Here is a 14,195-nt window from a genome sequence, read left to right on the forward strand (position 1 = left end):
CAGGATGGCAGGCTCCTAGCCTCCCTCTGCCCTGCTGAGGCTCAGCTTTCTGGCTCCCCTGCCTCAAAGGGACCAGACTGCCTCAGTCTCTAGCCCTTTTCAAGGAGCACCAAACTCAAAGTTAAAAAACAAAAACTGCTTCTGTTCCACAATTCTTCTCTCTCAGTTCCACCCTACTCCCAGATTTATGGGTCAGAATCAACGAACAGGTGAATTAACCCTTTCCAGATTCTAGTTATCATCCACCTACAGCCCTTCTCTCCTCCACATCAAACACTGACAGGAACGCCTGTATTACTTCCCCAATAGAACACGCGCTTACAACCCCCACTGCAGGCACACAATAAGTGATCACCTTACACAACGGTTGGGTCATTCATTCTACCACTGGAGCCACTTGAAACGAAACAGTTTTCAACTGTATGTGAGATCTGATCTGTATTGAAATCCTTCCTAGAGAGAGATGGCTGCTCATTTTTATAAGAGTGCGCCTTCCCACATAAATGTGGGCACCACATGCTCTCTGGAACATCGGTGGCAGGAAAACCGCATCAAGGTCTAAAAGATTACCAGGAGTTGAAAGAATGACCTATGAACCTTCATGTAGATTTAAAGCAACATTAAAGGGATTCTTTATGTGTGAAAGAAATGATTTTTAGTATAAGATTTTAGCACATCTTACATTAAAAGGAGGAAGTGGTAACTTTTTATTCTCTCTGAATGTCATTTTCTTGAAATCTGCTTCCTACCTATGGCTTCAAAAGAGGCATTTTTTGGTTTGTTTGTTTTGGTTTGGTTTTTGGGCCATTTTTTTTAACATAAATTTGAAGTAGTGTCTGCTCTATTATTTAAAGATGGAACTATTAATACCTCATAACTTGGGCTGAATTCATATTTACGTGTTAAGCCAACATTTAAAAAAAAATACACTGTTTAAATGTGGTTACCTCTAGCTAAAAAGTATGTATGACTATGTAGCTGGCATAATTGGGGAATAATGACCCATTTCATGCCACAATTTACAAAAAAGTTATTCAAGTAATTCTCATTCCCTTGTAACCTTCTATCTCTTATTTTCTACCTGAAGGCTTTTAGCAAATTCTGATCTAGAATTTTTAAGTTCTCGCTATCTTTCAGGCATTGTTTTAGGTTATTTCTCAAGATAGCCCTGTGAGGTAGTTATTATTATGCCCAACTTTCAGAAGCTTGAGGGGCACTGAAACTTCAGGAAATTAAATGATTTACCCAAAATTATAACAAATCTTGACACAAACCCAGATCTACCCCCCGAATCCTTCCACCTAACCAGTCCATGCTATGGCACATTTGTTTTATTTTACTACCTTTATTTATCTATTGTGGCAGGCAAGCCACATCAAGGCCTTAAAGGCATAACAAATAAAAATCATTGGCTTAAAACCACCACCACCATTCATTTTTCCTCCTGGATCTGTGATCCAGGCAGGGTGTGCTGGGGAAGGAGTGTCCACTCCCTACGGCACTGGTCAGCTAGGAGGGCTCTGCTGGGGGCGGAGATCTCCTTTCAGGGAAGCTCCCCTTCCTTGCTGGCAAGGTGGTGCTGCTTCTCTTCCAGGGGTCTCTCAGTAGGGTGGCTGGGTTCCAAAGAACAAGTGATTCAAAAGACAGAAAAGGAAGAGTCCAATTTCTAAAAGCCCAAGCCCAGAACCCAGTGCTGGGCCATTTCTTCTGTATCCTATTGGCCAAAAACAGAGTTTAAATTCAAGGTGCATCAATTCCACCTGTTAGTGGGTGGTGTGCCAAAAAAACCTGGGGGCCATGTGCCAAAAGTCTCACACTTTAAGATTTCTAGTTCAGCAGTGATTTCATTAAATCATGAAATTCCTATTTTATGATGCTCTTACCCCCACGAGTTTGCAGATTAATACCTACAAATGGTAGCTTCTCAGAGGTGTGAAGGTCTGATCTTTTTACATTTTCCCCACGTATTCCTTTTATTGTTATTAGAATTGATTCTTTACATAGATTATTTGGGCTTCTGAATAGAGTGAGCCTGGGCTTAAGAGGGAACTTTTATTTTCCTGTCTTCTTTTCGGTGTTCTCAGTAGAAAGACTGGTTGTCAGCACCCGCAGCTGGACCAGTTTCCCCGCTGGCCACTCCACTATTGTAGAGAGGTCTATTTCTTAGATTTGATACATCTTGATCGTTCTCTTTTAACTAATTTTGACCAGCTCATCCCTGACTGGATATCAGATACGACAGTTTGATTCCAATTAGTCCAACTGGCCTTTGCACATAAACATCCCTCTCACAGTCAGTGTTTGTATTGTTGGTAGCTGTGTTGGTCCTGCCTCTGAGATGGATGAGTCTGAAAAATAAAGGCAGTGGAAGATAGCTCGTATTTTCCTAGTAACTCTTCACACCAGCCAGTTAGGACTTTGGTTGTATACAACGCCTATAATAAATACTGCAGCTGATGCGTAGAATAAAGTCTGAAGGAGATATATTCAGTGGCGAGAATCTCTCTGAATGACACTACACATAATAGATTAGATTAAGCATTATGAAGGATACCCTTTCAAGTTTTGTGATTTCATTTCTGAGTTCGATTCCATCATCACTCTTGGAATAAGACATCTGATATTTGAGCTTTGCTGTCTGTTTTGAGTGTACCCATGTCAAAGTCTTTGAAGTATTTTAGATTAAAAATGAGCTTTCAAGGAAGTATATCATTGAAAGTGGGTATCATTCCCTTTGAATTGCATCCAAAGCTGCAGTTTTTTATTCTTTCATTAACTTAGTATCACACAAATTCTTCTAATTATACAATAGCCAACAAGCTTTAATTTGTCGAATGAATTCTCTTTAATTATAGCAAAAATATGATGGAAGCTAACACTCTGAAGAAGTGATACAAAGGTATCTAAGTTGACATCACCACATTTCCTTTCAGACTGTACCTAACTCAGCACCTATGTATTCTTGTGAACCATCTGCTACAAGTTTTGCTTTTATTTAAATCACGACCCTTAAAAGAGTCTGAGTTGAAAAGAACTGTCAGCTTACTTTCTCAAACCCAATTACTTTGTAGATGAGTTCTGTTATTCTGTAGAAATTTCACCATTTGCCATTTTAAAAGTGAGTTTGTACTTTTTAGTTGTCTATCTCTGCGTATCAATGTACCCCAAAACTTAGTGGTTTAAAACAAATTATTTCTCAAGAGATAAGCTGACATCTCCCAAGGCCATGCTAAGCGCTATAAAAATGTTCTGATAGGGATGTTTGCATATAGTTGCTGCTCTTTCTAAATGGTATGTAACGCCCTACAGCTCACTGTCTTCTCTTCTTTGTGTTAAGATATCTCACTATGATACAATACGGGCCATGTCAAACTAGAGATCTAATTTGAATGAGTAATTAAAGGCTTCCACTGTGTCCAAATGTTAAAACTGAATTAAGTGAATATTCGCGTTCAGGGAGAAGCCCTTCTTCCCCTCCCTGGAAGTTCCCTCTCGAGCATAAGATTCCTGGACTCCCTATTTACCAGAACTTGGATAGGAAGTTAAAGGGTGACTTATTTGACGGGAAAATGTGGGAAGAGTAAGCCAGGCAAGCTCAGACCGCCTGCTCAGCCCCTTCCCCTGGGGAACCGCCCCTGTCTGTCTGTGGAGAGCGTGGTTCTGCTCCCTGCCCCAGGCCCTGCGTTTTATAGAGTGACCCCTCGGGGGCCCACCGCTGCCAGCGTGTGGGAGGAAGACTGACTAATTCTGGTGTTGAGTGTTTAGAAGCACAAAAGCATTCTCTCTTATTATCCTTAGCAACAAAAAAGGTGCTACTTTGATTTCCTATCTGCAAACTCTTTGGTCTATTTTCCTCAGCTCTAGAACTTGGGAGGTTCTAGAAGGGTGCAATTTACAGAGTTGTTGTCAAGTCTCAACTCATCATCATCACAACAATAACTCTTAATCAGTAACGCTTGTTGAGCACTTGCTCTGTGTCAGGTATTACTCACTTTTCAGGTATTATCTCATTTAATGTAATTATGACAAAGGCAAGTCAAGGAAACTGCACAACATAACTGGGGGGTTGGGCTATTTCCCCTCCCTTTGACTCCAGGCTCACCTTAACAGTTCACACAGACAACATCCTGGGACCTCTGTGCCTGAAGAGGCCTGGCAGCTTCCATTTCCTTTCTCTGGGGAAGCCAGTCCCCGGTAACGAATCCTGAATGATGAGAAAAAAAGCTGGAGAGCATGAGCTCTCATGGAGGAGCAGGCAGAGCCAGACGCACAAGTGAGAACTGGTAAATGGCTGCTGGTTTAAGTCACTGAGTTTTGGGTGAGTTGATAAACAGCAACAGATAACTGAAACATAATATACAAACTTGCAGACACCCTTTAAAATGGCAAATGGCATCACTGCTGTGGTATAACGAGAATTTTAAAAGATCCACAGGAGATTTATTAAACAATAAATCTATCTGTATACAGTGTACCTCTTATATGGTCCAAGTCATGCTTTCTTTTAAACGTCATTCTAAATGAGCCACTTTCAAGGGACAAACGATAACATCATCTCAAGACATCAGCCCCACTTTTATTCAAAAGGATAAAAGCTCTTTGTTGAATAGTAAAGATTATCACTCTATTCCCTGTAGACAGCTCACCATCACTCTGCCTCGTATTCAATTACCACGTAGAACAGTTCCTATGCCCTGGCTCTACTCCTTCCTCTGGGGAGCCCTCCTAACCCCTCATTCCTCCTCAATTGTCTTTCTATTGCTCTGCTCACATTTTACCTTGGGGCCCAGGGTCCAAATGCAATCTCGTTCTACCAGAGGGACACACCTGCACGAGATCTGGAGGGCAAGGGGGGCCAGGGAGGTCCTTCCACGGGTTCAGCAGATGTGCATGCCTGTGGAAGCTAGCCAGCTACCCAGTACCCAGCAGCAGCTGTGATCCTGGAAGTGACTTCTACAGTTTCCTGCTGACAGCTTTGGCAATGTGACCTAAATGCCCAGTTGTGCTCATGACCTTCACTCCTCTGATCTTTACAATGACTTGGGGGGAATATTTAGTTCCCTGAAGCATCTGGAATGGTTTTTGTTGTTACTACTGAGCTCTGATGCCTCTGCAGATAGCATTCCTTGAGGGCAGGAAAGGCCTTATTTATTTCTGCATATCCATACCTGCACGGTGTCTGGATCACAGTGGAAAGTAATAATAAAGATAATAAGGATAGTAACAGCAAACAATGTTTAGTAAGTGTCCAGCAATGTTCTAAGTGCTTTACATCTACTAGTTTATTTAATCTACTCAGCAATCCTGTGAGGTAGGTACTACAATCTTAGAGATTATGAAACTGAACAAAGAAATAAAGCAACGTACTTAAGGAATCACTGTATTAAATAGTGACCTGGAGAAGTCAAACCTAGCTACTCTGGCTTTCAAGTCTATACTTGGATGTAATACTCTGCTGCTTAAATAATGTTTGTGGAAGGACTTGAAGATTCATCCACTAAAATTTTAGAACTCATTTATTATAAATGCACATAGGGCATTTATCGTAAAATGGCAGTTCCTATATTTTCCTTTAAGACTCTTAACTTTGACAAATGTTCTTGGAGTATCAAAAGAGCCTATATGTGTTGCTATGCTTCACTCTTTTTCCCCCAATGACTCCTAAAAACAATGAAAAACCAAGGAGCTTGGAAATTAGCACATAGGTTTCTTATGAATTTCTTGATGCACATCTGTCTCTTGTCTGCGGGCACAAGCTAAAGCAAATGGCCACTGGCTGCAGCAACTGTGGCTTCTACCAATTGGAGAATAAGCTTTCTTACCAAGACGCCAAAGGAATGGAGAAGAGAGTCAGGGAAGATACAAAGACAAGTAAAGTGCAAAATCTAAGTGGGAATGGACTCAGCATCTGATCATTAATATTGTGGACGAAAGTGCACAACCCTCAAAGATGACTAGTGCATAAATCTGTATGTTCTTGGGGGGATGTACCCCCAAAAGGCATTAGAGTATCTTTTTCTCCACTCTAGATGTCTCTTGACACCCTGAGGGAGATGCACCAGCAGCCCGGGCCAGGGCCGGCACTTATTCCTCAGGGGAGAAGCATCTTAATCTGATGGATGCACTTGGAAAGAAAATCTGCCCAGCTCCTTCTTTCTCTTTTATAAGTAAACCTGTCATTCTTCTCTGCTCCTCCATGTCTTAAAGGGGTCAACTCTGTTCACTGGATGGAGGGGCAGTCTGTGCTTTGCCCATTGCTGGTAGTGTCTGGAGGGTAAGTCTGTGCAATTTTGAGGTTCAGTACCAGGAAACCCACTAGCCTAAAGTTAAAAGCCACATTCCCCAATAAAGATCTATAGCCCTTATCTGCAATTACAAAATCCCTTAAGTGTTGAAGACAATTTTTTCCCCCCAATTCATCTGGCATCAAAATCTGAAGTGACCTGAGTCACTGGCGGCAAAACCTGACCTTGACGGACAAGAAGCTCTGGTCCTTATTACCCCACTTAGAGCTCTGTGTCCAACACAGTGGCCAATGGCTGTATGACCCTATTTAAGTCAACTGTTATGAAATGATATTAAAAATTCAGATTCTTAATCATACTAGTCACATTTCAAAAGCTCTACACCTTAACTAGTAACTAACTAGTAACTGGTGCTTTCATGGAGGACAACGCAGATAAAGACCCTCCAGCACTGGAGAAAGTTCCACTGCACAACACTGACCTAGTCGTGTTTTCTTAGGAACATATTCATACCTGATTATAGGATATTAATAATAACAATATGCACCATTTTCCCCCAAATCTAAAAAATTGTGGAATTGCGAAATTACATCTGGCTCAAAGGGTCAAAGACAAGGGAATACTGGCCTGCTTCAGCTTTTATTAGTAATAAAGGCAATACTATGGTCTTTCTTCTGCTTTATATTTTACATGTTATGGACTGAAGGATTGTGCCCCCACCCCTAAATTCATAAGTTGAAGCCCTAACCCTCAATGTGATAGTATTTGAGGGGTGAAAATTTCTCCTTTGGGAGACAATTAGGTTTAGATGGGGTCACAAAGGTGGGACCCCACAATGGGATTACTGTCCTTATAAGATGAGACACAAGAATCCTCTCTACACGTGAGGACATGGCTTTGGAGGCCAAGATTGGGGTGATACAGCCACAAGCCCATGGACAAATAAACTGGTGAGAAACCAGGAAGAGGCAGAGGAAGGTTTTTCCCCAGAGCCGATAGTGGGGGCACAGCCCTGATGACACCTTGATTTCAGGTCCTGGACTCCACCATCATAAGACTCTAGAGTTCTGTTGTTGGAAGCCCATCTGTGGTAACTGGTCATGGCCACCCTAGGAAATTAAGACAGATTTTGGTACCAAGAGGTGGGGTGCTCCTGCAACAAACATCTAAAAATGCAGAAACAGCTTTGGAACTAGGTGATGGGTCGAGGCTGGAAGAGTTTTGAGGTGCATGCTAGAAATAGCCAAGAATGCCATGAAGGGACGGTTAAAGGTGACTCTGGTGACAGCTCAGGAAGAAAAGAAGAGGGCTGGAGAGAAAGCCCCTCAGAGAGCATATAAATAATCGTGATCAGAATATGGATGGCAAAGGCCATCTGGCAATATCTCAGAAATGAAGAAGAGGTCATTAGACAATGGAGAAAAAGTAATTATTATAAAGTGACAAAGAACTTGGCTGAACTGTGCTCTGGTATTTTGTGGAAGGTAGAACTTAGAACCAGTGAACTCGGTTATTTAGCTGAGGAAATTTCTAAGTATGTACTGTGAGAGTGGCTGGGTTTCTCCTGACAGTTTATAGCAAAATGAGAGAGAGATGAATTGAAGTAATAATTGTTAAGCAAAAAGGAATCAGAACTCGATGATCTTGAAAACCTTCAACCTATCCATATTGCAAAAAATGTGGAGGTCTGTTCTGAAAAGAATGTTAAGGGTGTGGTCACATAGCTGTTCAGTAAGGAAATGAGTATGGGTGTGAGTGGACCACAGACCACCCAGCAGAAACATGGCTGGTGTGAGCTGGGGTTAGGTGGAGACAGGATGACAGGAAGGCAGGCTGGCTGACTTCTTAGGACCTCTAGGACTGGACCACAGGGCTACTGCCTGTGAACACACATTATTTTTCCAGACCAAGGAAGAACAGCCCCACAGGAGATGCAGAGATCATCAGGATTGCCTTTTTGGCTTCAAAGTTTGAGGAGAGAGTTACCTGGGCTTCAACAGGGGAGATGGCTTCTGCTTAAAGGCTTCTGCTTCAAAGGAAAAAAGATTATTCTAGAGCCTTAAGACCCAATGGTATTTTCCTTGCTAGGTTTTAGACTTGCTTAGAACCCTTTATCCCTTTCTTCCTTCCAATTTCTTCTTTTTGGGATGAGAAAGGTTATCCTGTGCCTGTCCCTTCATTGTATTTTGGAATCACATGACAGATTCGCAGCTGGAGGGGAATTCTGCCTCAGGATGAATCCTACCTGGAGTCTCATCTATTATTTAGATGAGACTTTGGGCTTTAGACTTTAGAACAAAGTCTAAAGTCTAGAACAAGATGACTTTTACAACTGTTGGGATGGAATGTGTGTATTTGGCACGCAAGAAGGATGTGAATTTTGGGGGGTCAGGGGCAAAATGTCATGGATTCCATGTTTGTCTCCCCCCAACCCCCAGTTCATATGGTGAAGCCCTACCCCTCAATGGGAACGTATTTGGAGGTGGGGCCTTTGGGAGGTAATCAGGTTTAGATGGGATCATGAAAGTGAGGTCCCCAGTGTGAGATTAATGCCCCTATAAGACAAAGAGGACAGACCAGAGTGCTCTTCCTCTCTGCCACATGAGGAGACAGTGGGGAGATGGCCATGTGAAAACCAGGAAGAGGGCCCTGACCAGGAACTGAGTTTGCCCGTGCCTTGACCTTGGACTTTCCAGCCTCCAAAACTGTTAGAAATATCTGTTGTTGAAGCCACTCAGTCTATGGTATTTATTACAGCAGCCTGAGCTAAGACGGTGGCTTACTCTCAACTGGTTTAGAATTGAAGCAGAGGAATATTACTTTACGGGCCCTTTGGAATTCAGTGATAGGGAGAGAACTGTGCAGGCTCCTCTCCTCTGCATATTCATGGACAATTCAATTCAGGCTAATCACAGTGGAGGGTTTTATATGTGCTTTAGAACCACTGTTCCAAGGAGGTGTAAGTGCCATTCTGGCAGAGACCGTGGCTAAATGACTAGAGAACTTCCAAGGATTAATAAAGATGCCACAGACAGGATTGTTCCTTGAGTGGGAGGTGGGACTAGTTGGAGTCCAAGGCCTATCCACGTCAGAGCATCTGGGACAATTACTGCCCCCACACCCCATGATGGTTCCTCTGTCTCTTTCAGACAGTGGGGACTGGTCAGAGCTATACGTTTTCATAGGAATGTGGCCATCAGAGTTGAGAACACCCTGAAATTTCCTTGAATGTTTCTACAGCTACCTTTTCGTGGGGGTGAAGTGGGTCAGGGCATCCATGTTCCCTTCCTTCTGCTCAGCTTCTGCTGGCCATCAAGTTTCAAGACTAAGGCCAGCACTGTCTACTATATCCGGCTGATTTTCTCGGCCACGTGGCATAAGACATTTAGAGAAATCTAGCATGAACCTAGGCTGGGCCAAAGAGTACCAAGAGAGATGGTTCAAGTCACCCGGAAGGCTCCAGCTGGTTTCATTCTGCTATATGAGTTCAGGCAACTAGCTTACCCTGGTGCAGCCTCAGTCTTCTCACTTGTAAAATAGGGAGAACATCCTCTGTTCACCATCCTCACAGGGTTTGAGGATGAAAATCAAATTTAAAATACTAAACGAGCTAGTCTCTGTGAAAATAATTTTTCCATTCTAAAGACATGTATTATCTTAATTACTGGCAGGGAAAGTCCATACAAGCCTTATAAGGGAATCTAAGGAGATCCTTGCTGGATTCGTAAAAGTACTGTGATGAGTTCAACACAGAGTGCCTTTTACTTAGAGCATGAATTAGATTTCACTTGTAAAGGAAAGCATGAGATAACGTTCTTCGTCTTAATTTGACAGTGGAGAGGCTCTTGAGTATTGGCCAACAGTCTAGTATTGGATCACACCAAAACACAGCCACTTGCTCCCTGAACCGTATCCATAAAGATTTTACCGTAAAGTACTGCCTCTGACGGAGCATTTACGAAGATTCCAAAGCTTCATGTTCAGGCCCTAAAAAAATACCCATCTCAGTCTTTTCTATTTAATATACTCTTGGCTCTCCAGTTGGGATAAAATCTGAAGCCCTGCCCCTATTGCAATTTCTCAGGTAAGAGTCACAATCTGGTCCTTTAAGATCAATGTACAAGCTGCCCAGCTCAGTGACTAAAAGGCGTGATCTGCTCCTCCCTCTTGTTTGCTTTCCTCAGATTAATATATGGTAAGGTTTTTATGTCAAGAAACTGGAGAAACTATAGAATCACATGTACAGGCTTAAGAAAAACAGCATTAATCTTGAATATTAACTCAATATTAAGCTGACTTGATATAAACTATCATTGATTTTTATCTTAGAAATTACAATTTTAAAGAGTAATTACTAATGGTAACAGAATTTTCAGTCAGTTATTTTAAAAGCAACATGTTTAAAGAGAAATGTAGTAATTTACCTGGTTTTACATCTACACCTTTGAACACTTCGTAGAAGGGTTTTTTTTAGCTCAGGAAAATTAAAAATTTTAAGACTGAATATTTTCTAACAATTCCCTCAAATACTTTAAAAAGACTTTATTTTAACAATATTTTTAAAAACAATACTGAAAACTTAAGTGGTAGATTTCCTTAGGTCCTCAAACAGGCTGCATAACTCCATGATTTTCATTATCCAGATTTAAGTAAAAAATCCTGTAAAACATTTCCGATAAAAAGGTTTTTAAAGAGTGTACTGCGGCTTCCAAAAAGTCTCCTTAATTATTAAGTTCTGTGAAAGTGAGTTGTAAACTGATTAAAGCCTTCCCTCAAAAGTATGTAGTTCTAATATTAATCACTGTGGGTTATCTATTTGATTCTTCCCCCAATCCCCTCGTCATAATGTGAACTTTACCTGAAATTTCTGCCAGCAGAAATAGTTACTGAAAAGCTACTTTTTAGAAAGTTATTTTTTGTTGGTCCTCTGAATGCTTTTCACAAGCAACCAGGGCCTTGGGTTTTCAAATGATTCTATCCAATGGCTAAGTGTTAACTTTCTTTTTTCCTTTTACTTCTTTTTCAGACCCAAGGCTTGTTAAGGTGCAGCAAGTTAGTTTCAGATCTCACATATCTATTTCAGTTTCCAATAAACTCATCTTGGGGCCAAATATCTATTTTTCTAGAAAAGAGCAATTCCCTACAGTTTTATCCAGCCTAAGTCAAATGCATCCCACTTCTTCACTTAGTAGGAATGAAAGTTAACATTCAGAACTGAGAACTGAGAAGCCGCGATGAGCAAGAAATTGACCACCCAGCGATCAGCCGCTGGGGTTTGTGAATACAATACCTCAACAAGTTTTCATTTAGCGCCTACCAGGTGCCCAGCCTTAAGCAGAAACACGACTGAGAAGGCCAAGTTCCAGACAGGGTGATCTAGCCCAAGGCTCAACTGTAGAGATGAGCTCATCCTAAACACTCCACTGCGAAACCAGCACCGGGCTGAGCGCCAGCCAGTCCCGGGACCCCACAGAGCGTTTCCCCTCCATCTCTGCGGGTCTTAGGTTCACAAGGGTCCTCTCGGCCTCCTCAAGGCAAAAGATACGACTCGCACAATCGCAAGAGGCGAGCGTCAGGGAAACCCTTGCTCACTTCGCCTCTGCCTGAACAAGAGGCAAAAGAGGGAGCCCCCCCGTTCAGGAATCTGCCTAGGCTGAGAGCGAGAGGATCTACTACTTGCGTTTACGATAACCTCGGAAAAGAAACCACTAAAGGAAAGGAAAACGGGGTGGGGGTGGAGGGTGGCAGGATGGAGCTTCCAGAAGCGTCTGCAAATGCCTCGGACGTTTTTTAGCCCAACCGGGGTAAGTAATCCACAGGGCGAGAAATGGGTCTAAGTCAGCAGGCAGAAGAGATGAGCGAGAGGAGAAGAAAAGTGACTCAAATCAAATCCCCACGCGCTCAGGCAGCCTCGGTATTAGCTAGAGAAAGGGAGCGCAGGGAACGCGTACCCGGCTGTGCCGTGGTATTCTCTCCGGCTCCCCCCGCGTAGACGGATAGAAGGACAGACGGACAAGCCCAAGCAAAGGACTTACCTTCAGGGTTGGCGCTGATGAAGACCCGGACGCTGCGGCCGGCGGGCACGAGGTGAGAAGGCAGGGCGGTTAGGTTCCCGGAGAAAGCCGCCCGCCGGAGCGCAGAGTCCCGGGGACAGGGCAGTTTGATGCCCGCACCGGCCGGCCACATCGCCCTCAGGGAGAAATAACTGCCGCCTCCTGCTCCTCGGGTTCCTGCCCGCGGCTCCGCGGAAGGGCTAGGTCGATCCCCGCAGGCGGCGCGGCTTAGAGCCGCTCTGAGCCACAGGCGCCGCGGGCGAGCTCCGTGGCGCACACCGCCGGCCAGCGGAGAGCGGCCATACGGACCACCGGGCCGCTGTCGCCGCCGCTCCCTGCCCTTTTGGTCTTTTGCCTTCGCTCTCGGCCGGAGCTCAGCGCTGCAGCTAGCGGGAGCGGGAGGTCAGCGTGGTGGCTGCTACGCGTGCGGCGCCCCTTTGCGCCGGGAAGCGCCCGCGTCGGTCGCCGAGGCCGCGGCCATCTCCCCGCCCGCGCTCTCGCCCGCGCCCGCCGCGGGAGGAGGGGGCTGTCAACGCGGCCGGGACGGAGTGGGCAAGGAGAGCAGACTAAACTTTATCTAGGAAAGGCGTCCGGAGTTTATCACAAGCTGCCTCCTGCGGGGCGCAGGAATACCCCCCAACTTAAAGAGCGGCTGGGGCACTGGGGACTCGGGCGAGGGCTGTGAGGGCGAGCCCGGGCTCTCCTGTCCGTCCCCTCGACGGAGGACAAGAAAGAAATTAGCCTGAGACTTCTGCTACTCTTCCAACTCTAAAGGTCAAACAAGCCCTGAACATTTTCGAAAATGCACGCGTGCCAGCATCTGCGCGGTTTTGTCTAAGTGCTGGGAATTCGGCCTCAAAGTTAGACGCATGCACGGAGCTCGGACCCCCAGGGACTGAGCATCAAAACTCGGGACCGTCTTGGAGGGAGTATTACTGTCGCCGTTTCTCTTGGCGCAGGTAGCCGCGTCCTGCCGCTCTGCTCGCTCCCTACGCGCAGCAGAGCGGGGGTTTTTTATAGCGAAGCAGCGCCGCTCACGTGCTCTTCGCCGCGTGGCCACGGAACCTTTCCAAAAAACCGATATCCGCGGGGAGCCCTCCTGAGGTCTCTAAGGCTCCGGGGGGGTGGGGGGAGGTCCTTTCTGCTCCCTCCCCGCGCATTCCCAGGCCATTCCTCCAGTCCGGAGGCTCCAGGGCCAGCCGGACGGGAGGATGCCGGGAACCCCGCGCGGCCTGGCTCATGCCTGAGCACCGCAGGCCCGTGCGGGCTCTGGGGAGCGCCGCCGGCTCAACGTCTTGCAAAGTGCAGGTGGCCACGGATTGGGGGTAGGTGCGAGAGATCAGAGTTAGCGTTGACTAGCTTTTCCAAGTCCTTGGAAAGCGTGAGTCGGCTCCACCTGAAGTTGATCCAGCGTGGCCAGAGCCGACGCGGAGCTGCTACCTGGGGTCTGGGCGTGAGGTGGATACAGCAAGAGGTCTGGTCCACATCTGGGGTGACATGAAATGCAGGACTGAGCCACAGAATTTCCATCTCCGGGCTACACTCCACTGCACCTACCGAAATACTGCAAATCCCTGGGCACGAAAGAAGACCTCCTAGAATGAGTTGGTGCTGTGGAGTGGGGGAAGGGAGGAGGGCGTGCTTGGAGCCTCACCTGGAGTTTGGTTGAGCTTTAGGGCAAGAATGCCTTTTAGAGAGGAAGAACAGCTTTTCCAAATCCTTAAAATTGAGGAAGGGGCGGGTGGGCACGGTGTGAGAGGAGCTCGGCTGCAAGTTTTATCCTCTCACCGGGGGCATCTGCTCTAGGAAGCTCCTGGCCTGCTCCTGGCCTGCACTTCTTCTGGGCCCTGCTGGTGGCAGTGAAGTCATACACACTGCTGTTTATTTTGATACCCCC

At 45.3% G+C, this 14,195-nt stretch overlaps 1 protein-coding gene across 1 annotated transcript in view; it reads right to left on the reverse strand.

Annotated features, from left to right (window-relative positions):
* LOC105074969 (NACHT and WD repeat domain-containing protein 2) overlaps nt 1–13,017 on the reverse strand; it is an 89,209-nt gene extending 76,192 nt beyond the window's left edge. Inside the window, exon 1 of the mRNA XM_010962698.3 lies at nt 12,281–13,017. Coding sequence (XP_010961000.2) covers nt 12,281–12,431 — 151 coding nt within the window. The 5' untranslated portion in view covers nt 12,432–13,017. The remainder of the gene's footprint in view (nt 1–12,280) is intronic.
* Between the last annotated feature and the right edge of the window lie 1,178 nt (nt 13,018–14,195).

The sequence above is a fragment of the Camelus bactrianus genome, chromosome 2 (assembly GCF_048773025.1).
Source record: "Camelus bactrianus isolate YW-2024 breed Bactrian camel chromosome 2, ASM4877302v1, whole genome shotgun sequence".
Lineage (NCBI taxonomy): Eukaryota > Metazoa > Chordata > Mammalia > Artiodactyla > Camelidae > Camelus > Camelus bactrianus.